The sequence below is a fragment of the Rhododendron vialii genome, chromosome 1a (genome assembly GCF_030253575.1).
Source record: "Rhododendron vialii isolate Sample 1 chromosome 1a, ASM3025357v1".
Taxonomy (NCBI): domain Eukaryota; kingdom Viridiplantae; phylum Streptophyta; class Magnoliopsida; order Ericales; family Ericaceae; genus Rhododendron; species Rhododendron vialii.
Window position 1 is genome coordinate 4,349,285 of NC_080557.1, and position 25,536 is coordinate 4,374,820.

Here is a 25,536-nt window from a genome sequence, read left to right on the forward strand (position 1 = left end):
CAAAACCAAACACACAAATACTGAGTTTTACGTGGTTTTCCAAGATCGCACATCCACGGAAGAATGTGTGCAATCTCACTAGCAACAGACTAAAGCTTTACAAGTGGAGTTCTCTGATTCTCGCCCAACTCTACCCTCTCTCTCTGTTTACATTGCTTAACCCTACAGAATATATACACCGCCCGAGGTCTGCACTTAGAGGCTAAAACGGAACTCTTGTTCATACTCCATGGCAGCAAGTAGATGAATGTGGAATCCCACGTCTTGTTCGAGAATTTTCCTTGAATGCCCTGAGTTGAATAGTCAAACTTTCCTGAGCTCGCTGGATCCTGTACACGAAGGCACTCGTCAGTGACACCCCAGGCCGGTTGGTTGACCGGAAATGTACGATCAAGTCAGTTCCTCAATAGCGAGAAGACAAGAATTTTAAAGATGAGCAAGTACACCAAGAAATAGGTAATTTAGCTACCCAATAACCCATAACTTTATTTTACCCAGGCAATTTTTGTGTCAGAACTACACAAACCATCTCGATTTTACCTATGACTTATTAAAATATGTATTCTTTCATTTTTTTTTTGTTTCCTCCTTCCAAACGGTAACCTGCTGGCTGCTGCAACTTCTTCCATTTACACCAAAGATGATTCTTTCAAGCTTCCAACGGTAAAATTTTCCACCTACAAAACGGGTCATTGTCTTCTTATTAACCATCATTCAACCTTTGCTCTCCTTCCTTCTTTGAGAAAAAGATTTAATTACTTCCTTGTTCAATCCATTTATTCGCTCCTTCATCAGCTATCCATGGCGCCCAATCGCCTACATGATCTCATAATGAACGACTCGGATTTTTCCGACTCTGACAATGAGTTGGAGTTATTAGAAGCAATTGCGAGGTATCAAGAACAGAATGGAGAGGGGAGTTCGAGCTTAAGCCGACGTCGCACTGTTATCAATCGTGATACTCTTGGCGGGCAAAAAAGACTCTTTGATGACTATTTTGCAGAATTGCCCGTATTTCCTCCCCACTTTTTTCGAAGGAGGTTTTGGATGAGTCGTTCTCTTTTTCTTCGCATTCATGATGCGATAGTAGAGCATGACTCATACTTCGCCCAGAAAAGAAATTGTGCCGGAAAGCTTGGCTTGTCATCTCTTCAAAAAATTACCGGCGTACTCAGGATGCTAGCCTACGGCGCTCCGGCTGATTCTGTGGATGAATATGTGAGGATCGGAGCAAGCACTACAATCAAAAGCCTAAATTTTTTTGTTAAAGCAGTAAATGAAGTTTTCTCTGAAGAGTATTTAAGGTCACCAAATGCCGCCGACATTGCTAGATTGCTAGCAGTTAATTAATGCTGTGGATTTCCAGGGATGGTGGGGAGCCTTGATTGTATGCATTGAAAATGGAAGAATTGTCCCGCTGCGTGGAAAGGTATGTATACCGGTCATGTTCGTGAACCAACAATAATTTTAGAGGCTGTGGCATCATATGATCTCTGGATATGGAATGCTTTTTTCGGGGTGCCTGGGGCTAATAACGATATCAATGTGCTTAAAAGGTCTCCATTGTTTACTGAGCTTTCTCGGGGACGTGCTCCTCCAATCAATTTCAACATTAATGGTAACGAATATGATATGGGATATTATTTGACTATTATTTGACTGATGGTATATATCCACAGTGGGCGACATTTCTGAAAACAATTCCATCTCCACAAGGAAATAAGAAAAAACTTTTTGCTCAACTCCAAGAATCCGCAAGAAATGATGTAGAACGAGCTTTTGGAGTGCTTCAAGCACGATTTGCAATTGTGCGAGGACCAGGACAGTTTTGGCATCGTAAAACACTTAAATACATTATGAGAGCTTACATAATAATGCACAACATGATCCTTGAGGATGAGCGAGATCATAATGGAGTAGCTAATCTTGACTTTGATCCATTAGACCATACTCCTCTTGTGGAAGTATCGCACGATAGAACCACTGAACTCATGGAGTTAATCCGGCAACATCACCGCATAAGAGATAGGGCATCTCATTCTCAACTCCAAGCGGATTTAATTGAGCACCGGTGGCAAATGTATATCCAATCATAGGAATTTGTAGTTTGAAGTCTCGTTTTTAAGCATTATTGTAATGGCTATGTAATTTTATTTATGTACTATGCAATTTTAATATTGAAATTCTGAAATCTAGTTCGGCAATTTGGAATCTTATTAGTGTGTATGAAGATGCAAAATACTTTGGTGCATAAGGACCAACCTTGCAAGAAACTATCTTAATTTGTGCCTTATTCCATCACAAGAATAAGAGCACTCCTGCTGTAAGAGCACAAAAGATATGCCAAAAGTGGGCTCTTTTTAAATGAGATACGCTATTTTTCATCCATCTACCAAGAGGGAGGGAAAACAAATGACAACATAAGACAATAGATTTACAGAAAATAACATAGATCTATGAGGAGTTCCAGCCAGCAGAACTTGGGTTAGCCTAATATGGATGGCATCCAATTGGAGCATCACAAACATCAGCTGCCATAACAAAGTAGAACAGCAGCAGTGTAAGCAACAAGACAACAGCAGCAGCAAAAAACAGCAGCCATAGCCAAAACCAGCACCAAGTATTGAAGCCCCTCATCAGAATATAAGAAGATGACCACCATACAAGCACAAAGATGCAAGAAGATGAGTCCTCTTCATAACAGCTCACAAATACAATGATCAAACCATAGCTTGTGATGATAATGCAGTTCCTAACGTAGCTACACACAAAGGAATATAAGAAGCTAGGGACAAGAGTACAAAAGATATGCCAAAAAGTAGGTTCTTTCACTTGTATGGTGGATACATACAAACCACAAAATGGATAAGCCCCACGGCCTGCCATTCAAGGCTTCCTTTAGATAGTTCATAAAATAGAACTCCTGCTATAGTTTTTAAAGCATCAAAACAAGTACCTAAGATATAGCTATGCCTTTGAAGATATCAAAAAGTGAGTGCTAACTTCACATTTACAGAGTTCAAAATAAGTTTTTGGTTCCACATTCCACAAGATTACTGAACCCTTCTTCTTTTTCCAAGGATTTCCAACCTTCGAAGCCTATAGAATTCTTGTTGCTCTTCTGACAAGCAATTGAGATCTATCGTCATTACTCTCTCATCCGCTTCGAATTGTTTTATTTCAAGCAGTTCTTGTTTGATACGAATTTTCTCTTGCGCCTGATCATATGTTTTCCCAAGCATCTCCAATTTCTTGTCAGTCAACTTGCTTTTGCATTCTTTTATCTTATCCAATACCCCAGAAATTTCAGTCGAAGCTACATTCTCTCCGTTCTTTCGTTTCATCACTCGTGCCTTTGCTGCTTTTTGGCCTGTTGGTCGCTCCAAGTCCACAAAATTATCTGCTGCAAAATTGTCGTCGCCTAGATTGATCGTATCTGGAGTAGAAGGACAAGATGGTAGCCCTTTTCTTGGTTTTTTCACTTCTTTTTTCTTCTCACACTCCAAGAACCATTTCGGTTGGTTCTTCAATAAAACCCAATAGTGATCGAACTTGAATTCTTGTTGTTGCTCATTGAGTTCCTTGTACATTTTTTTTGCATTTTGTACCTGAAAATACTTCAATGAATGCTACTTGGTATGTTACAAAGCAAATGATAAATGAAAAGTAAACAAAGAAATATAACCAGTACCTTTTGTTCCTCGTTTATGCCACTTTGATTGAGTGCTTCAATTTTCCAATAGCAGCTGCAAAACTTATTTGTGCAAAGTTGAATAGTAGACCACCGATTCATTAAAGAGACCATGGTACGGTTGGTTTCATATGGTTCGTTCTCTTGAATGAATTCCTTCACTCGTTGCCAGAAAGTAGTTTTTTTCTGGTCATTACCTTGAACTGCATCCATGCTTATATTAAGCCACGCTGACACGACAAGTTTGTCCTCTTCTACGGTGAAATTGCCACCGCCGTTGTGATTTCTTGGAAATTGACTCCATTGCAACGGTAAATTGAGTTTCCTGGGTGGCGACATGGGCATTTGAATGAAAATATTGTGACTCCATCATAAATTGTTCTTCATTCGAACCGGATTGAATAAGATTGGTGAAGTACCCATGAGTTTGCGGATTCATCCCTACAATCGGAGTGGAAAAAGATGTTTAGATTTGCTAGGATTATATTTCTAATAGCCTGCCTAAGCACATGAATCACCCTAATTCATTTAGGCAACCAATTAAACAGATGAAAGCCATTCAATCGAATACTTGAATCAAGTAATTCAACCATTTATGATTCATTTAGGCAACAAAGACTATACACATGAATGATCCCTTCAATAAATCACAATCATTTACGATTCATTTAGGCAACAAAACTTGTGGTTATGTCATTCCTCTATTACCTCTGGTCATGAGTTCAAGTCGCAATCAGTTCAAAACCTTTTTGCTTACAAGTTCGAAAAACTGTTGCAGCTCGCTAAACGCCGGAAACAGAAGGAGTTTTATCTAAGCTAAGCCGCTGGAATGACTACCAAAACTTGAGATGTATTCTCTGATCCACTGACCGATAACTGAACTAGCTTGACTTAACTATCCCAAGTGCCTACTGTATGACCCTTAGAGCTAATCCGACCAAAAGCCTACTAAAACAAAGAAAGAGCAAGTAAGTTGACTTGCTTCACTTACAAAGCAAGACTTTCAAGAGGAACTTTCTCCAAAATCGAGTCGCCCAAGAGTACTAAACTTACCGCGCCGCCGGCACAAGAAGGAAAGATTCTTCCCAAAAAAAAGAGACGCGCATCGCATCACAATCCGGGAGAGGCCTGCCAATCATTAGGAACAGAGAACTAGGAGATGCAAGTCCCTGGTTAGGATCGATCAGAGTTACGAACTACTAACTAAAAAGTGAAGAGGCCAAGAATCGAACTCCTAACCCCATGCTTAAAACTCGCGTCCCTTAAAACTCACTCAGTAAATTTATCGAACAGTTAGTGAGCAGTTTTCTTCAACAATTTTGTTCATCAACATGACTCCCAACAAAAGCTCAAATCTTATCCAAGGAAAAAACAGTAGCAGGTATTATGTACAAAAATTAGAGAATTGTGTCTCTCGCACTCATCTATGTCAATCTCTTAGTTGAAAGGTTTGGTTTATATAGGGTTTCATGTTTTCTCTTAGTGATCTGAATGCAGATTTTCATGTTGTTTCGTACAAGATTTTAAGCCCTAACTATGATCATGGATTCATTGTACACTAATTTCTCTATCAAACACATACAAAAAACAAAAAAATACAATAAAAGTTAGGGATCTCATACCTGAGATGCAAACCAGATATTAGATATAAAATGAGAGAAGAAATCCAGGGATGAAAGGAAATCTTACCACAAAGAGAGAGAGAGAGAGGGAGAAAAGGCAGGAGTAGGCGGGAGAAAATCATCGCTGGAGAAGTGAAGCGCGAGAGAATAAATTGATAGAATATTGGATTGCTCATGAACAGTTCCTCTGTAGAAGAAGCGAGGTCAGAAGGCTGAGGTAATATACCGATGTATTAACAGAGGCTGATGTGGGAGCCTTTCTCTCATTTTGGTAGCTAAAATAGCTCAAATGCCTAGTTTGGCTATTCTGGTTGACATGCTCTAAGTAGTTCTCTATTTCTTTTTTCTTGCTTTTTTCCTCTGTCCCCTTTTTTTTAGGCCGTTGATTTTGTCACTTTTTTTTTTGTTAACGTCACTCCCTTGTAGATGTGTGGCGTTAACAAAAAAAAAGGGTGACAAAATCATTTCTCTTTCTTTACCATCTGTTTCTATTTATAACCTTTTTTGGCGAAGAGGTTCTTTCCTGCACTCTTTCTTTGGACAGCGCGCCCCACGCCCGTCTCGCCATACTCGGCCCCTCCTTCAATGTCTCCCCCTTCTTTCAGCCGAATAATGATCTCTTGTTTGAGGTCAACTCCTTCTGGCCGACTTTACGTGGTTACGGACCTCGGGTGCCGCTCCCACCCCTTCAGATCGTTTGACAGCTTGCAACGTGTAGGTAAGGGGTTCCGCGGAGGGTCACTTACGTGTAGATCTCGTGTGAGCTGGAGAGGTGCGATTGGTCGATGTTTAGTGAGAGGGAAGGAGGAACAATCTTGTGGGGTGAGGGAAGGAGCAAGAGGTACAGAAGAGACAAAGGCAGCATGTCCCTTGTTTCTTTCTACGGGGCAAACGTCTGGCTTTTTCCTGACTGAATGAGTGAGATCACATTTTCTCTGGGGAAGAATGTTCTCCTTCCTTAAATTCAGTGCTCACCCACTCTCTTTTCAGAAGAAGTCAGCTCTGTCAAATCAGAGGAAATGTTAGCGGTATTTATAGGGCACCTGGGCCTAGGTCAAGCCCAGGACGGCGCTTCTATGAAACCCCAACACATGTCCCTCTTGTACCTCTAGGTCTTGGGAAAACTTGTCCTCCCGCGGACTCTTTTCCACGGGAAAGCTCGATTCCCTGCGACCGCGACGCAACCTCCATCCCAAGCCACAAGAAACTCCCCATTTCCCGCCAGAGCAAAGTCGCGACCTGCAACGATCGTGTTCACATCGCGGAGCTCCTTGCGGCCCGGATGAAACTCTAGGGATTCTTCAATTTTTAATTTAAACATCAGCGACTCGTGGGGCTTCACCCGTAGCCCTCCGCTACTAAAGCTATCTAGGGGCCCAATTTCCTCTCCCCGCGTGGCAGGCGGACTTCTGCGGGGAATACTCCTTCAGCAGAAATTCTCTGCGGGTGTTTCCTTTAAGCTTTATACACGTGTCTCCCTTCGATTGATCGATCAACTATTCTTTCTTAGGTTAAGGTTTGACCGAGCCTTCTCTTTCGCGCGGACCCTGTTGCCATGTGTCTGCTGCTAATTGGATGGTCAAATAGTCCCCTCTGGTCAAGGGTTAATGATTTTGACCGCACCTACACAACTTATAGTTATCGGGCCCCATCTTCAGGGACGACCCCTCGTGCTTCTTTTAAGACTGACTTGATATCCTGTCACTCATCACATCGGTTTCTTCCGCTCTGACTATCTTTCAAATCATAAGTTAAAGCTGACACTTGGTTTCCGCGTTTCGTCGTGCGGGGGATTCTTCGGGAAAAAATGGGAGCCGACTTGCTCCTTAGCGATTCATCATATTGTCGCGCCTATAAATAGAATGGACTTAACACCAATTTGCTACACATTAGATTCACCTTCACTCTATCTTCATTCCACCTTCCCTTGCCACCTCTTCGTACTTTTGTCTTCTCCAACAACGCTTTGATGCTTGGAGGGAGGAGGCCCCCCTCCTATCATGAAGCTTCCTTGGATGAAAGAAAGCTGGGTCTATCAAATGAGGTCATAGAGAGAACTGGGCCTTTTAAACGAGGTCACGAGAAGGAGGTGCAAGTACGTCTTCCTTCCATTCCTTGAGAGGCTCAGCTATCTCTTTTCTGGTTGGCTGGGGCCAAGAGTGATGATGCTGCTCCCAACCAGCCTTCAAACTGGGAGAGGAGAGACTCTGGCCAGTTCATCACGGGCCAGTTGTCTTTTCCCCCCCTCTCGGCTTGATCCTTCCGATGTATCCACCGGCGTTCCCTGTGGTGTAACATGTCCTTAAGACGGGGCTTAGTCGCGTGGCGATGCTTCATCGGCTCGGGGCCGAGGAATTTACGCAGCTGACCCCGGCTTCAGTTTCTTCGAGCGGCGCACTTCCAAGATTATTCTGAACCGGATTAATTTTTGTATCATTTTTACTCTGAGCTATTTTAATTAGGCAATAATGTAACAATGAGATGTATTCCTTAAAAACGTAGCAACTCTTTTCTTTCAATGACATGTCTTCTATTAACTTATCTTGTGCCATGTATTTTGTACTTCGTGTCCTGCTACTTATTGACTTTTCAACTGACTTTTCAACGCCTTTAAGGTTCGCGCCCAATCAACAGTTCCTAAATCATAGAGTCGGTGGATTCTGATTTTGGGCCCCCTGTTTGTCAATTTTTCGCTTAGTGTCTATAGTCGACAGGAAAATCTTTGAAGTGCTGGAATGTAGATGTTTATGGTTGTGGAGTTTGGTTTTTTGTCGTTTTTCAGGACTTTTCTAGAAGCAAACTTGATGAAGTAAATGAAGATGGAAGAACAACAAAAGGACTTTATTATTCTTCAAAGTAGAAGTCGATCGACGGTGAGAACACAATCGAGTAAACGATTACGTTACAAGCTACTCTTAGAACAAGAAAAGCAAAGTACAGATAAAAAGTAGAATCCTTTGGGGCGATTGAGTGGGTGTCCTAATTGTTTTTTATTCTTGTATTTATAGGCTGCTACTTCGACTTGAATTTCAAACTTGGCAAAATTCCCTCCCTTAATTTGAATCAAGAAGTTACTTCTTTTCTCCCTCATCTTTCTCCACGTTCTTGGACAGGCGGTTGCTTCACACGATCTCATGTTTGTATTTGCTCTTCTCAACTTCCTTCGTTAACTGCATGATCTACTTGTAACTCATCGTTTTGACACGTGTCTTGAGTTAAAGAAAAAACTTTCAACCGTCGATCAGTCCATTGATCAATTCATTGATATGCATAACATTTATTAAAAACTAGTTCAAGTATTGTCGACACGTGTCACAATTTGACCTAGTCACGAATATTGACAAATTCATAAAATTATGGTGTAAACACCCCCACAATGAATGTCTACAAAAGTGGGTGGGAGAGGAAATATTGCTGAAGTAAAGAGGAGTACTGGAGCCATGCATATCTCCATCCATCAGCCAACAGTCTCGCTCCATCGCCATTGTAAGGTTTATGACAGGTCATAAATGGTTTAAACCTTTCACAGATTTAGACCATTGAAAACACGATCCAATAGCTGAATCGTGGTCTGGATTTTAAGAAAAATCTGGACGCTCTAACCTGATCCGGACCATAGATATAGATATATATTTTATAGGACTTTGACTTCTATAACATGAAAGTGGCATGTAAAAGAAAAATGTCTTCTAAGTCCTCAGGATGGTAGCTACATAAAGTTCCAAGGTTCATCAACAGGAGCTCCAGGCTCTTGCCATCTTAAAAAATGTTGTTAACCATCATTTCCTTCCTCCTCTTTCTTCCTTCATTAACAAGTTCTCCAGAGGCCCAGACCTGGATCAAAGCAGGTTACTGGTATTCCGTTAGCCAATTCCCGGTTCCCGATATAGACTCGACTCTGTTCACTCACTTGACATTTGCTTTTGCGTATATAAACACTTCAACTTATGAGCTCTTGATCGCACCCTCTGATGAACCATATATGCTCACCTTCACCGACATCGTTCGGCGGAAAAACCCATCAATTGTAACACTTCTGTCCATCTGGACAGGAGATACAAACTTCTCAACCTTCTATTCAATGGCTACCCAACCCTCTCACAGAACTTCTTTCATTGAATCATCAATACAGAGAGCCAGGCTTTTTGGGTTTCACGGCCTGGATCTTTGTTGCGTCAAACCGGATACAAGCACCACCAAGATGGAAGCTATGGGAATTCTCTTTGACGAATGGAGAACTGCGATAAATAGGGAATCGAAGAATTCCACCCGATCACCACTCGTTTTGACACTGGCCAGTCATTATTTGCCTTCAAAAGACAGCACAAGCTATCCGATGGAGTCGATTCGAAGGAACTTCGATTGGGTACTCATCGTATCATTCTACTATCACTTACCCACCATGGAAAACTTCACAGGCGCTCATTCTGCTTTGTATGACCCATCAAGCAATGCAAGTACGGATTATGGAATTAAGGAATGGATAAGCAGAGGATTACCTGCTAAAAAGATGGTTTTGATTTTACCATACCATGGGTATGCGTGGACACTTTTGGACCCCTCGGCCCACGACATCGGATCGCCTGCAATAGGTCCCGCCGTTACGCTTGATGGTTCGTTGTTCTACAAGTTCATCAAGTCATCTATGCGATGTGATGGAGAAAAAGTAGTGTATAACTCCACTTATGTCACGAATTACTGCATTAATGGTTCAGTTTGGATCGGTTATGATGATGTGGAGGCTATCAGAACTAAGGTTTCGTATGCGAGGGATAAAGGGCTTCTGGGTTACGCAGTATGGCATGTCGCCAATGATGACAATTGGGTGCTTTCTAAGGCGGCAGGTAAAACTTTAAAGCAACATCATGTAGTCGACCCCAATTGATTGGGGCTTAAGGCTCGATTTTTATTTTTCTTTGTTTATCATACTGCAATAAAGGAAGAATTTACTTGTACATATGGCATACTGAAAAATTAACGGGTCAAATGAGTAAGAGACTAATAAAAATTCTTGGTATTCTACTTAAATTTTCCAAACCACACGTACCACGACAAGGACATGTACACGAGAAATTATTTTTGCAGATTTTAAATTGTTAGAATCAACTTTGAACGTTTATCAAAAATTCTAGATAACAGATTTTTAGATTTTACAAATTCTGAAAAGCTAAAAGAAATGAAATTCTGAAATTTGAATTTGGGTAGCTTTTAGATGACTTTGACTTCAAATGAAAGCAAATTGAAGTTTTGAAGGAGTCATTATTGACTACGAAGACCGGAAGTCTAAATCTGTTTAAATGAGTGATAGACTACTCTAGAGAATTTAATAGACATCGATATTGAGAAAAACTTATTCACGGAGCTCCGTGAATAAGTTTTTACAAAGGTGAATCGCGCGCGTCCGTTTCAGCTTTGGATGGCCCGGGGAAAACGTACAGGATCCGAGTCCGTTGATTGGGGCTTAAGGATCGATTTTTGTTTGTTTGATTTATCATACTGCAATGAAGGAAGAATTTGCTACTCCCTCCGTCCCGATTTGTTTGTCCCTTTTCACTATTTGGGGCCTCTTACAAAATTGTCTATATGTTTCTATTTATAATGTTTTGTATATGTAATATAGATCTTCTTTGATAGATCTCAACTAGATCTAAATCTAAAATATGATGTTTTCGAAATTATGTAAAACATTATAAATCGTGAGATATATACAATTTTTTAAACGACGCGTATGTCGAAATTGAACAAACAAATTGGAACGAATGGAGTAACAGATATGGCATCAACCATCTCCGTGATTAACTTGCATGTTTATTCGTGACGGTTGAATCCGTAAATAAGCCTAGGAAGCACCCACAAGAATTACAATGCCAAACTCACACAATATCTTCATTCCCCTTTGCTAGCAGCTGTTAGGATCACCTCACCTCATGCAGAAGTATGTGAAACAACTGTAGGAGGGGTTGTACGTAAGAACTAGTCTGAGTTGTGCGCAAGCTGGCTTGGGACAACCAACATTACAATAAAGAAATGGCAGAAAGCAAAACAGTAGAAGCAAGTCACTGCTAACAAATTAAACACTTAAAAGTCTAACGTGACGCAGAGCTGAGAATTTTGTTCGCAATTTGACGCTGAATTGACGAAGTAATATCATTCGACTTCTTAATCATAACAACACCCTAGAGATAGGTGTTCACCTCCGGGTGTGTATCTACCACTGCCAGACACCCTGAGTTATCAAAGCACAGAACGAAACCAAAAAAAACAAGATTTATTCCCTAACGCCTATTAAGTATTGTTGAAACTAATTTGGGCAATATATGATTTTTTTTTTTTTCACATTGGAAGGGAGTGTTCTGTTTCTCTTGTCTACTGCTATATTGTCTCCTCACATTTCTCTCTAATGTACAATTTCATAGCACAAGAAGATGAGAATGATCCTAGAAACAAGAGACACCTGCTGCTAGTAATCTTGCTTCCAACTGCAGCCACATTTACCCTTCTACTAGTTTCTGCGACGTGGTATCTGCGTAAGAGAGCAAGCAGAAACAAAGGTAAGTTCTTTCCAGTTGTGAAAATTTTGTTCCTAAATCATTTCCCTTGACCTTTTAACGTCTTTCTTCGATTTTCCACATGTTCTTTTTATTGGTTACAGGATTGATGGACAACAAAAAAGAATCACAATCTTTATTCAGAACTACTATGGCATCTCCTGAAAATGCAAATGCTCCTAATTTGCTAGTATTTAGTCTCGCTGACCTTGTAGAAGCTACCAACAATTTTTCATTTGAAAATAAGCTCGGAGAGGGTGGATACGGACCTGTTTACAAGGTAAAATTATTATTCTTCGAATAAATCGAGAAAACTAAACTAAACAAACGGTGTTTATTTTGCCTGCAGGGTATATTACGTAATGGACAAGAAATAGCAGTAAAGAGACTTTCAAGGACTTCTACACAAGGATTTGAAGAGTTCAAGAATGAGGTCATGCTTACTGCTAAACTGCAGCATGTAAATCTTGTAAGAGTTCTGGGATTTTGCACCGAAAAAGAAGAACAAATGTTGATCTACGAATACATGCCAAACAAAAGCCTGGATCATTTTATCTATGGTTAGCAATCCTTAATGCCTCTAACATAATTGAGTGTGGTTTTAACATTAGGTGTCACCTAAGTTTTAACTATCCAAACCTCTTTCACGTAGATCCATTGAGGGGATCCCTTTTAGATTGGGGAAAACGAGTTCAAATCATTGAAGGGGTTACGCAGGGGCTCTTGTACCTCCAAGAGTACTCAAGATTGACAATAATTCATAGGGATTTGAAAGCGAGCAATATTTTGTTAGACAACGAGATGAAGCCCAAGATCGCGGACTTTGGCATGGCTAGAATTTTCCAGAAAGATGAATTCGAAGGTAACACTGACCGGATTGTTGGAACATAGTAAGTGGCATATTTCTTACAATAAACACTACCTAATGTATTCTAGTCTCAAATAGTATTCATCTAATTATCTCTTTTTGTTCACTTATGCAATATTGTAGTGGTTATGTACCTCCTGAATATGTAAAACGTGGTATATACTCCACTAAATCAGATGTTTATAGCTTCGGAGTTCTTCTTTTACAAATCATTAGCGGAAAGCGGAATAGTTGTTCACATGGCCTTCATGAAGACTTAAACCTCCTAGACTATGTAAGTAATTCTCGAAAATTGTGACATGAATATTGCGAATTCATTTCCTTCCGGTGAACTCGATCTAAAGATGCACTGCATCGAATTAAATACGTCAGGCATATGATTTGTGGAAGTGTGGGAAATGCATGGAGTTCATGGATCCATCGCTCGACGATACAGATTCATCCTATAAATTAGTGAGATGCATGCAAATAGCTTTGCTGTGTGTCCAAGAAAATCCAGCTGATAGACCCTCCATGTTGGAACTCTCGTCAATGCTGAAAAATGAAACTGCCGCCATGAACACCCCCAAAAGACCTGCTTTTTCTACGAGAAGAGATGAAGATGAAGTTCAAGTGAAAGAGTCCACATCTCAACAAGAAATTTGGTCAGTTGGTGATGTATCCTTTACCCAATTGGTAGCCCGATGAAGGTTAATTCTCCTTTTTTCCTGAACTTTGGGCAAATTAATATGATTATTCCTATGCCTCTGTTTATATTGCCAAAAATACAACTTGTCTTGCTCTGGAACAATCATTGCTCCTTTTAGTTCATCAATGTTGTTACTCTGGCAATTTTTGTCATTATTCTTTGACCAGGTATAATAATCACAATGATTGTATGCATTCAATACCTTACAAGCAATTTGGAATTTGAACCAAACTCCTCATAATTGGGCTCCCTCGGAGTAGGCAGCGGGTTTGGACTTTGAACCCCCAAGATGAGTCGAGGTGCATGTGAGGTGACTTGAGTTATCAAAAAATAAATAAATAATATTCCCTTCGTCCCTTTTTAAGTGTCCTGCTTCATAACTCCAACTTATTAAAAAGACATAATCATTATACCTTTTATATCAACTTTTTCTTCAACTTTCCTTACTTACCCATCATAATTACATTTTTACTCGCTTACTTTTCAAAATGGAATCTACTTTTAGGGATAAAATAGATAATGTACCAAATTTTACCCACTAACTTTACAAAATGGACACTTATTAAGGGACAGCCCAAAATAGAATAATGAACTCTAAATAAGGGAAGGAGGGAGTAATGGTAAACCATCGGATTAAGGTCCTTTTAATTACAACCATATTATGAGTTGAAATATTCCTTTACACCAGAAGACATATTGGATGATATCCTAAATTTTAAAAAACTGATATAACAATTTATATGTACTTCAACTCGAAATAATTGACAAGCTCTTTTACATGTACTTCAACTCGAAATAATTTATATATCGTCGTCCACTGAAATCCTAGTTTTGAATGCATTATACAATCATTCTGAGACAAGCTCTTTTACAGTATCTTAAAAGATAATTTTATCCACTCCGCTAACTTGGCTGAGGTGGAGGAGTTTGGACAGGCGAAATTCTTTAAAACAAGAAATGCTATGATACACGAAAAAGAAAACATGAAAGTGTACGTCCATATATGAAAGAGAACAAGCCGTCCATTCTCTCTTTCATAGACACTTTTATGTTTTCAATGGTATGTATCCTACCAAGCCTCGCAAATCGCATTTCGTTGCTATTGCCGATTAGGTCATATGTGGATAACCGGTTGTTTTTTTGGGTGGCAGCTTGATGTAGCGCATCTCAATTAATTTTGAAATTCGGACAAATCTCTAATAATTCCAAAGTTTGAAATATTTAGCCTTTGTGAATTTTTAATTTGCGAAGTCTTGGGGACAAGCCCCATTTGTTGCTTTCTCAAACCAACTTTTACACCTTTTTTTTTTTTTTCAACAGATTGAATAAACTAAAAACTAGATAGTTAGCTGGAAAAACTATAATAAAAAGAAAAACGAAATGGTGATCTTCTCCTAGAAATTAACATCTTAATTGGTGTGAATAGTTTTAGTTGTAGCGGGTGTTTTTCTTGGAAAGAAGTTTTATTCTAATTTCGTAATCTCTAAAAGCCGACCCCTACGTAATACTTGTGTTCATACATGTTGAAAAAGGAAAGCAGTGGATGAGTGCATGTCGTGTCCCGGAGACATTTCTCCGAGAAAATCTTTTTCCTTAGATACGGGTATGAATCATTAACTTCTTTACTTTGTTGTCAGCGTCCGGACCAGCTTATCCCTTTTAGTTGCTTTCTCGATGATTTCAGCGTTCATATCTTTCAAAATATTTACTAATTTATAGTATTTTATAATTTTGAAAAATTTGTCTGAGAAAAGTAATTACATTCTATCAAATAAGATCAATATCGTATAAAAAAAAGATTTCATATAATTTAAAAAATCGTAGTTAATTTTTTGAGAGGTCTAAAATGATGAAAGTGTCATACAGTACGGGACGGTGAAGTAATTTTTATTAGGTTCTTGGGGGCAATTACTAATAATTAATCATATTTTCACACTTATAGTAAACATGTTTATCTGTTTCTACCAAGATCTAAAATCTAGATTCTATAACAGAATTTGAAGTAGTAGAATATAAAATCTGTATCTATAGCTATCGTAACTCTGATGCACACACCCAAATACATGCCCCAAGAGCAGCCAAAAATTGCCCCGAAATGAAAGCAAATAGAAGTTTGGAACGAGTCGTTATTGACTACGTACAAAGACGGGAAGTTATCAACACGGCCACGTATTGAGACGTCTATTGTCGTGACCGAATTGGTTATACATCTAAAATCTTGCCTGCCAACTGCCAAGTTGTTACTTATGAGAGAGAGAGAGAGCCTCAATCTTTTGAAATTGAAATTTTCTTGGGTAGGCTTTTTTGCTTCATTCTTAAATATCATCACAATCAATAGTTTCAATCTCAATTAATTTTGGGTGGCAGCTTAACCGCATCTCAATAAATTTTGGGATTTGGACAAACCTCTAATAACCCTAAAGTTTGACATATTGCCTTCGTAGATTTTAAACTTGAGAAATCTTTGGGGCAAGCCCCTTTTGTTGCTTTCTCAAACCGACTTTTACACCTTGGGCCTTGGGGTTGATGACAAAGATTGTATTCCATCAGCATTTTAAGAGTCAAGACGTCATTTTCCTTTTTATTGGCCAATTGGTAAAAAAAAATAATAATAATAATAGTGGACGGGCAATTTCGGATTCAAAAGAGAAAAGTCAAAGATAATAAGCATTATAAACATGCTTTTGTGAACTTATAGCTTTTTGACCGAGCTGGTCGACCTTTTTTTTTTTTTTTGTGAACAGATTGAATAAACTAAATCCTAGATAGTGGAGTTAGCAGGAAAAACTATAATAAAAAGAAAAAAAACTGGGTGATCTCCTCCTAGAAATTAACATCTTAATTGGTGTGAATAGTTTTAATTGTAGTGGGTGTTTTTTCTTGGAAAGAAGTTTTATTCTAATTTCGTAATCTCTAGAAGCCGACCCCTACGTAATACTTGTGTTCGTACATGTTGAAAAAGGAAAGCAGTGGATGAGTGCATGCCATGTCCCGGAGACATTTCTCCGAGATAATCTTTTCCCTAGATACGGGAATGAATCATTAACTTCTTTACTTTGTAGTTATTAGTGTCCGGACTAGCTTATCCCTTTCGTTGCTTTCTCGACGATTTCGGCATTCATATCTCTGAAAATATTTATTAATTTACATTATTTTATAATTTTGAAAAATTTGTCTGAGAAAAGTAATTATGTTCTATTAAATTCGATCAATATCGTATAAGAAAAAGGTTTCGTACAAGTTAAAAAATCATAGTGAATTTTTTGAGAGTCTAAAATGATGAAAGTGTCATTCGGTATGGGATGGGGAAGTAATTTTTATTAGGTTCTTGGGGGCAATTACTAATAATTAATCATATTTTCACACTTATTGTAAACATGTTTATCTATTTCTATCAAGATCTAAAATCTAGATTCTATAATAGAATCTGAAGTAGTAGAATATAAAATCTGTATCTATAGCTATCATAACTCTGATGCACACACCCAAATACATGCCCCAAAAGCAGCCAAAAATTGCCCTAAAATGAAAGCAAATGGAAGTTTGGAACGAGTCGTTATTTGACTGCAAAGATGAGAAGTTATCAACACAGCCACGTATTGAGACGTCTATTGTCATGACCGAATTGGTTATACATCTAAAATCTTGCCTGCCAACTGTCAAGTTGTGACTTATGAGAGAGAGAGAGAGAGAGAGAGAGAGAGAGAGAGAGGGGTAGAGAGAGAGAGAGTGAGTGAGTCTCAATCTTTTGGAATCGAAATTTTCTTGGGTAGGCTTTTTCGTTTCGTTCTTAAAGATCATCACAATCAATAGTTTCAATCTCAATCCTCATTCTCGCAAATTTAAGAGTTTGCAACATTTCTTAAAGAAACTTTCATGTTTGTGCTTGTACTCGCACTCCTGCTCATTGTTGTGCCCCAAGGATCGAAACCAAACACACCAAACACAGAGTTTTACGTAGTTCTCCAAGATCATACATCCATGGAGGAATCAGACCAATCTCACTAGAAACAGACTAAAGCTTTACAAGTGGAATTCTCTTGCAACTCACTACCCTTTGTAGACACCCTATTCTGAACTGTCCAGATTAGTTTACTTACGGTCTTTGGTTCCCCAATGATGACTAAGGTCAAGAACATCCCAAGATTGTTGGTGTGTTTAAGCTTTGAGCATCTTGAACCTCGTTCAAACCTAGTCGAACCCAATTTCAAACCCTTCAAACCAGAACCAAATGGCCTCAGCAAAACCCTACTTGCTTACACCAATACTGTGCTGGCGTGCGCTGGTAAACTGCCACGTGTCAGTCATCAACCGTTGACTTAGTTAACAATGGCGCACGCAGGTACAAAGATGGCGTACGCTAGTCAAAGCCGGTCAAATCATCACTATTCAATCACGTGCTCGAGACTTTTGCGGCCACCCAGTACGATGAACAGCCCCTGATGATTGCAAACCTGCAGAGTCGTTCCCTTTTCTCTCCTACAACACCGATCACCTAGTTCCATGCATTTAATGCATGAGAGGCTCCCTCCTTAACCTAACCAGCCCTTAACCCAACTGATTACAGCCTCATCTTCAGTCACCTTGGCCTGTAAATACTCCCCTTGCATTTATATGCAAGGGGTTCACAAGAATTACTTCATTAAGGGTCATCATAAATGCAAAGGGTTAACAAGAATTACTCCGTACTTCATTAAGGGTCATCAAACTCTTCTCTCTCACTTTTCTCTAGTTCTTTGCTTCCTCTTCTTTCATCTAGTGAAAGAGCAAGCAAAGAACTCCCTCTCACATATTACTTCAACCTCTCACCCATCATCCATTCATTAAACTCCAAGCTCAAGCTCAAAACATCCCATCAACCTCAAAAGCAAAGGTATACCACATTTGTGAAACTTCCTGTTCTGACCCCTGAGGGGTGCTGGCAGGGTTAAAGCTAGTAATCAATACTAGTCATGGCCCTAAAGCTAGCAAGGTCCAAAGATCGTTCCAGATGACACGTGGCGCACGCCAGTATCATTAAGCTGTACGCCAGTTGTGGCTGTATGTGCATCACTGGCGTGGGGATCACCGATCATCCTTTTCTTGTTTTCTTTCTTATTTTGTCACCTTAATGCATGCTAATAACCAATTTACTGTTTTTTATACTTTAGAACTGTGTAGTTGTTTATTTGCTATTCCTATTTTAGAAGGCCTCTAGGATCTTTCTGGTCATGTTCCAGAACTCAGATGATGCAAAGCCAAGCATTGGACCAATGATGTAACTGGCGTACGGTCTCTTATGACTGGCGTACGACAGTTAGACCAAGGTCCAATGGGTGGCCCTTGCATGACAGTTAAACATTGGCCTCTGTTTATGCCCCCCACATTGTTTATGGGGAGTGATGTTTCCATTTAGGCTCCAAAGCCATTTATGCTATCTGTATCTGTAAAATATTCTGTGATATAAACTGTGTGGTCTATCCTGGATGTGCACTAGTTTATTCCCGAGCCCAAAGGGTCGAGAATAAGAGTTGTGAGTTTAAACTCACTGGAGTACGCCAGTAATGTAGTGGCGTGCGCAGGTCATACTAGCACACAGTGGCCGGCCTGGCCAGTGTATGTTGATGTGTTACTTGCGTACATCATTTTGGATCAGCTTGTTCCAGTTTGTTTAAAATGCTCACAGGTGCTTGTTCTCAATCTATTATCATTTGTTTCACTAAATCATCCATCACATTTTTGTCATATAAATGCAACTTGTTACAGTTTTAATCCCCTTTAACTGTTCCCCCGCCCTAACTGACTAAAAAAATGATTAATGAGAGAAAAATGCAAATGTTTTATAAAAATGCCTGAGTAGAGACCGATCTCCAGATTGGGCGAGAGGGGTGCCATAAAATCCTTCCCCTCTCGTAATCTGACTCCCAAACCTTAGATATCGAAGGTGACGACAGTCCAGTCTACAAGCCTTTTCAAATCAAAACGTAGCAAAACAGTCCAGTCTACAAGCCTTTTCAAATCAAAACGTAGCAAAATATTTCAAGTTTGGTTCCTTGGGTGTATACCGCGAAATCCGAATGGCGACTCAGAATCGAAGTGTTTCGCCGCGCTTTTCCAAAAAAAGGGAGGCACCCGATTTTATGCACAAAAATAGAATTTTCGGGGCGTGTGCCCACACCCTTCTCTCTCTGTTTACATTGCTTGACCCTACACAATATATACACCGATAGAGGTTTGCACTTGTGTTCTAAAATGGAACTCCATGCCAGACCAAGCCTGGTGGTTGAAACACAAGGCAAGTAGATGAATATCTACACAAGTGGGTGGGAGAGGAAATGCTGAAGTAAAGAGGGAGTGGAGCAATGAGGTCTAGTGACGGCGGCCGGCCACCACAACAAGAAATTTAGAAATTGCAATTATTATGTGTATAGTAAAAAATTATTCCAAACTTATATGGTTTTGCCACCGCTAGATTTTTTTTCCTTATTTTTGGTTACATACTAGTCCTAAATCTTTTATTTTTTTTCCAATAAAGGAGACTCAAAAGAGTATTCCAAAACTAAATTCAATGGACAAGAGTGAAATAGTACTCAAAAAAGTATTCCAAACTTTAACCTAAAACAACTAATCTAAAAAACTAAAGTTAGTCTTTTTTCGTACTCCTTATGCAAATGCAAATATCATTTACTATAATTTTTGTAATGTTATTTTAATTTTTTTTTAGAGTCGATGACTATTAATATCCGAATGCATTTTTTTTTATTTTTTAGTATATTAAAAAATAAAATCCTTTGTAATTCTCAACCAAAATCATGAAAAAGTCTAAATCTGTTAAATGAGTAATAGACTACTCAAGAGAATTGAATAGATACAAATATCTTATAGGACTTGGCTTCTATAACATGAAAGTCGCATGTAAAAGAAAATGACTTTTAAGTGCTCAGGATGGCAGCTACATAAAGTTCCAAGGTTCATCAACAGGAGCTCCAGGCTCTAGCCATCTTAAAAAATGTTGTTCACCCTCATTTCCTTCATACTCTTTCTTCCTCCATTAACAAGTTCTTAAGAGGCCCAGTCCCGGATCAAAGCAGGTTACTGGTATTCCAGCAGCCGATTCCCAGTCCCCGATATCGACTCGACTCTGTTCACTCACTTGACATTTAATTTGCTTTTGCATATATCAACACTTCAACTTATGAGCTCTAGATCGTTCGGCAAAAAAACCATCAATCACAACACTTCTGTCCATCTGGACAGGAGATTCAAACTTCTCAACCTTCTTTTCATTGGCTACCAAACCCTCTCATAGAACTTCTTTCATCGAATCATCAATACAGAGAGCCAGGCTTTATGGGTTTCACAGCCTGGAACTTTGTTGCGTCAAACCGGACACAAACACCACCAAGATGGAAAATATGGGAATTCTCTTCGACGATTGGAGAACCGCGGTAGACAGGGAATCGAAGAATTCTACCCCCCGATCACTGCTCCTTTTAACGCTGACCAGTCATTATTTGCCTTCCAAAAACAGCACAAGTTATCCGATGGAGTCGATTCGTAGGAACTTCGATTGGGTACACATCGTAGCCTATTACTATCACTTACCCACGATGGAAAACTTCACAGGCGCTTATTCTGCTTTGTATGACCCCTCAAGCAATGTAAGTACGGATTATGGAATTAAGGAATGGATTAGCAGAGGATTACCTGCTGAAAAGATGGTTTGGGGGTTATCATACCATGGGTACGCGTGGACGCTGGCAGACCCGACGGCCAATGAGATCGGATCGCCTGCAACAGGTCCCGCCGTTACGCCAGATGGGTTGATTTTCTAGAAGTTCATCAAGTCATATATGCTATGTGATGGAGAAAAAGTAGTGAATAACTCGACTTATGTCACGAACTACTGCATTAATGGTTCGGTTTGGATCGGTTATGATGACGCGGAGGTTATTAGAACTAAGGTTTCCTACGCGAGGGAGAAAGGGCTTCTGGGTTACAAAGTATGGCACGTCGCCAATGATGACAATTGGGTGCTTTCTAAGGCAGGTAAAACTTTAAAGCAACATAGCTGACCATAATTGATAGGGTTAAAAGGCTCAATTTTGTTTGGTTTATCATACCATACTGCAATAAAATAAGAATTTACATACATATATGGAATCAACCATCCCTGTGAACTTGCCATATGAATGTTTATCAGTGAGGGGGAGCTAGCCACCACCCCGAGCCAACAAGAATTAGGACGCCACACTCACATAGCACCTCCATCCCCCTTGCTAGCAGCTGTTGGGGTCACCTTATCACATGCGTAAGTGTGTGAAATGACTGTGGGAGAGGTTGTACGTAGAGATTAGTCCGAGTGCAAGCTAACCCGGAATACCCTATATTATAATAAAGAAAACGCAGAAAACAAAACAAAATAAAACAATAGAAGCAGGTCACCAATCACCATGCTAACAAAACACCTACAATCTAACGTGACGCAGAGCTGAATATTTAAAATTTCGTTGAACTGACTAAGTATTATGCTACTTTTTATTCATAACTACACCCCTAGAGATCGGTGTTCATCTCCCGGTATGCATCTGTCACTGCTGGACATTCTGAGTTATCAAAAAACAAAACGAAAAAAAAAATTATAGAACTTGGGAACACAATTGTCGTCACGAGGATTCTCCGCTTAACACCTTTTAAGTACTGTTGAAAATAATTTGGGCAATATATGATGATTCTTTTTTTCTTTTCTTTTTTTACATTGGTATATTGTCTTCTGCTATATCGTCACGAGGATCTTTCTCTTGTCTTCTGCTATATTGTCTCCTCACATTCCTCTGTAATGCACAATTTCATAACACAAGAAGATGAGAAAGATCCTAGAAACAAGAGACAGCCGTTGCTAGTAATATAATCTTGCTTCCAACTGCAGCCACATTTACCCTTCTACTAGTTTCTGCGATGTGGTATCTATGCAAGAGAGCACGAAGAAACAAAGGTAAATTCCTCCCAGTTGTGAAAATTTTGTTCCTAAATCATTTCCCTTCACCCTCTTAACGTCTTTCTTCGATTTTCCACATGTTCTTTTTTATTGGTTACAGGATGGATGGACGACGAAAAAAGAATCCCAATCTTTATTGAGAACTACTATGGCATCTCCTGAAAATGCAAATACACCACCTAATTTGCTAGTATTTAGTCTCACTGACCTTGTAGAAGCTACCAACAATTTTTCATTTGAAAATAAACTTGGAGAGGGTGGATGCGGACCTGTTTACAAGGTAAAATGATTTATTTTCACATAAAATCAAGAAAACAAAACTAAATACGCGGTGTCTGTTTTGCCTGCAAGGTATATTACGTAACGGACAAGAAATAACAATAAAGAGACTCTCAAGAACTTCTACACAAGGATTTGAAGAGTTCAAGAATGAGGTCATGCTGACTGCAAAACTGCAGCATGTAAATCTTGTAAGAGTTCTGAAATTTTGCACTGAAAAAGAAGAACAAATGTTGATCTATGAATACATGCCAAACAAAAGCCTGGATCATTTTGTCTATGGTTTGAAATCTTTAATGCTTCTAATATAATCGTGAACCATAATTGAGTGTGGTTTTAACATGAGGTGTCGTCTAACTTTTAACTATCCAAATCTCTTTTGCGTAGATCCAATTAGGGGATTACTTTTAGATTGGGAAAAACGAGTTCAAATCATTGTAGGGGTTACTTAGGGGCTCTTGTACCTCCAAGAGTACTCAAGATTGACAATAATTCATAGGGATTTGAAAGCGAGCAACATTTTGTTAGACAACGAGATGAAGCCCAAGATTGCGGACTTGGGCATGGCTAGAATTTTCCAGAAAGATGAATTCGAAGGTAACACTGACCGGATTGTTGAAACATAGTAAGTGTCATATTTCTTACAATACACACTACCCAATGTGTTCTTGTCTCAAATAGTACTCATCTAGTTTTCTCCCTTTTTTTTTACGAACGCAATATTGCAGTGGTTCTGTACCTCCCGAATATGTAAAACATGGCATATACTCCACCAAATCAGATGTTTATAGTTTTGGAGTTCTTCTTTTTCAAATCATTAGCGGAACGTGGAATAATTGGTTACATGGCCTTCAAGAAGACTTAAACCTCCTAGAATATGTAAGTAATTCTGAAAACTGTGACATGGATATTGCGAATTGATTTCCTTCCAGTGAACTCTAAAGAAGGACTACCTTCAAATACTTCAGGCATATGATTTGAGGAATTGTGGGAAAGGCATGGAGTTCATGGATCCATCGCTCGATGATACATATTCATCATGCAAATAGCTTTGCTCTGTGTCTAAGAAAATCCAGCCGATAGACCCTCTATGTTGGAACTCTCATCGATGCTGAAAAATGACCTGCTTTTTCTACTAGAAGAGATGAAGATGAAGTTCGAGAGTCTACAATATCTCAACTAGAAATTTGGTCAGTTGTTGGTATATCCTTTTCCCAAGCAGTAGCACGATGAAGGTTTTTTCTCCTCCTTTTACTCATGTCTAGAGTAGCCCCCGCAACAGTTCATTTTTTCCGTTAAGATTTTGCTTTTGCTGGGACATTTTGTGAAACTAGTGGAATTGCATGTGCGTTGCACGTAGTATTTTGTCGCTGTTAAGAAAAAATCAGGTGGAAGCGTTTTCTCGATTAACTAATTACTGTGTGCATATTGCACATGCAGAATGAATAATGGAAGAGGAGAAAGTGGATACACCTCTCATACCAAGATTTAACTGAGAAAGACCCATTCTTGTTATCCCATCTCCTTTAGGTGCTTCATTTCCATTCAAAGATACAAGAAAGCGGACATAATAACAAGAATGATTGGTTGATAGGGAATTTCCTTGATAATAAGTGAATTTCCAATCTGCAGTCACATTGAATCTAATCTAAAGCTTAAAAAAGCCACAATAAGCTTTAACAAGATCCTTCAAAAGAACGGGAAAAAAAAAAAAAAGGAAGCCCAGTTTAGTATAGAGCTAACCTTCGACATTAGCTGCAGCTGCTGCACAAAGTGGTTGTCATTACATTTGACCCCCATAAGTTAGCATGTCTAGTGGTTACTGAACTTGTGTTCCCCGTGCATAGTGACAATTATAAACATGCTAAATGTTAGTATTACGATAAATAGGGAAAACAGTAGGAAACAAAAAGTCAACAAACAGAACATGTCTTTACCAGCAAACAAAATATTCAAAGAACTTAATCTCACCTTAATATACTGTAATTTCGCATAGACTCCGCTAACCATAATAGTATCACCTATTTAAAACAGATAACCATGATATGGTTTTTACGGAATGGAGAGACCACTATTCGACAAGTCAAGTCAGAGATTATATGCACTCTTCAAATCCACGTACCTTTTTTTTTTCCTTTCTTGTTTGTTCTTCATCTCATGAAAATGATCTATACAGGTGATAAACTTTAAATTAGAAAGGTGCCTAAAATCCGCAAAATCATATAAGAGATTGCTCCAAAACTTTCTTCCATATGAACACAAGCCACAAGGAAAAAGCTAACACAAGCTACAACAGATGAAGAAAAACGTGTGTGCAGTCATGGGAATGGACAATGAGGTCCAAAAGGAAGGAGCAAAAAACTTCAACAATTTCATAACTGAAAATATATACCACATCATTTCCATAAATGAATATGATACCACGTACAACGGTTCCATAGCATACATGCATTTAACAGTTCCATAGCATAAATGCAAAATGCAATTCAGTAAACAGCAATCCATTGTTGTTCAACGGAGAGAGAAACACCATGCAACATTGTTGGGGGAAAAACACACACCAACTAAAATAAAAAACACCAAATATTTCAATGAATCCCGACTTTCCAATTTCTGATTCGCCATCAGGTTTCTTCATGCAAACCTCAATCCAAAAACTGAAAAGTAGCAAAATTGTATACAAGCTTAAAAAGGCTATGAAACATACACCAAAACTTGAACCCTTGGAGTTTGTCAAAAGGAGTTTTCTTTCTCATGAAATTTGTAGTACTTGTGCACTTCACAAAGGTCTTATGTTAGACAGAAATGCAAACTTCAACATTTCAAAGATAAAACTTCGGCACTTCGATAGTAGTATGTTTCC

The 25,536-nt window shown here is 39.1% G+C and overlaps 3 protein-coding genes and 1 pseudogene across 4 annotated transcripts; 3 read left to right on the forward strand and 1 right to left on the reverse strand.

The window, feature by feature from the left end:
• The first annotated feature begins 801 nt into the window (after positions 1–801).
• LOC131326588 (uncharacterized) lies at positions 802–2,096 on the forward strand (annotated as a pseudogene).
• A 754-nt stretch (positions 2,097–2,850) lies between these two features.
• LOC131298730 (glutathione S-transferase T3-like) lies at positions 2,851–5,573 on the reverse strand. 2 transcript variants are annotated; one of them, XM_058324212.1, is made up of 3 exons: positions 5,381–5,573; positions 3,692–4,132; positions 2,851–3,608 (listed from the first exon to the last, which is right to left on the reverse strand). In XM_058324212.1, the coding sequence occupies exons 2-3, from the start codon at positions 4,034–4,036 to the stop codon at positions 3,054–3,056; spliced, it is 900 nt and encodes a 299-aa protein (XP_058180195.1). In that variant the 5' UTR covers positions 4,037–4,132; positions 5,381–5,573; the 3' UTR covers positions 2,851–3,053. The 2 variants fall into 2 exon arrangements, with proteins under 2 accessions (XP_058180195.1, XP_058180191.1); XM_058324208.1 differs by lacking the exon at positions 5,381–5,573 and having other exon boundaries at positions 3,692–4,407.
• Positions 5,574–8,969: 3,396 nt separating this feature from the next.
• LOC131298544 (cysteine-rich receptor-like protein kinase 10) lies at positions 8,970–13,609 on the forward strand. Its single transcript, XM_058324030.1, has 7 exons — positions 8,970–10,157; positions 11,730–11,864; positions 11,966–12,141; positions 12,211–12,421; positions 12,514–12,751; positions 12,853–13,003; positions 13,102–13,609. Exons 1-7 carry the CDS (start codon positions 9,080–9,082, stop codon positions 13,414–13,416), a joined length of 2,304 nt encoding a protein of 767 aa, XP_058180013.1. The 5' UTR covers positions 8,970–9,079; the 3' UTR covers positions 13,417–13,609.
• Positions 13,610–20,612: 7,003 nt separating this feature from the next.
• Positions 20,613–21,251, forward strand: LOC131298757 (class V chitinase CHIT5-like). The gene has a single exon (XM_058324230.1). It carries the CDS (start codon positions 20,803–20,805, stop codon positions 21,229–21,231), a length of 429 nt encoding a protein of 142 aa, XP_058180213.1. The 5' UTR covers positions 20,613–20,802; the 3' UTR covers positions 21,232–21,251.
• The last annotated feature ends 4,285 nt before the right edge of the window (positions 21,252–25,536 follow it).

Excerpts from the sequence above, each read along its gene's own strand:
- LOC131298730 (XM_058324212.1), bottom strand. The coding sequence starts at position 4,036 with ATGCCCATGTCGCCACCCAGGAAACTCAATTTACCGTTGCAATGGAGT. Across the intron at positions 3,609-3,691 it reads GCATAAACGAGGAACAAAAG|GTACAAAATGCAAAAAAAAT; the intron begins GTACTGGTTATA and ends AAGTATTTTCAG.
- LOC131298544 (XM_058324030.1), top strand. The coding sequence starts at position 9,080 with ATGTTGTTAACCATCATTTCCTTCCTCCTCTTTCTTCCTTCATTAACA. Across the intron at positions 11,865-11,965 it reads GAGAGCAAGCAGAAACAAAG|GATTGATGGACAACAAAAAA; the intron begins GTAAGTTCTTTC and ends TATTGGTTACAG. Across the intron at positions 12,752-12,852 it reads GACCGGATTGTTGGAACATA|TGGTTATGTACCTCCTGAAT; the intron begins GTAAGTGGCATA and ends GCAATATTGTAG.
- LOC131298757 (XM_058324230.1), top strand. The coding sequence starts at position 20,803 with ATGGAAAATATGGGAATTCTCTTCGACGATTGGAGAACCGCGGTAGAC.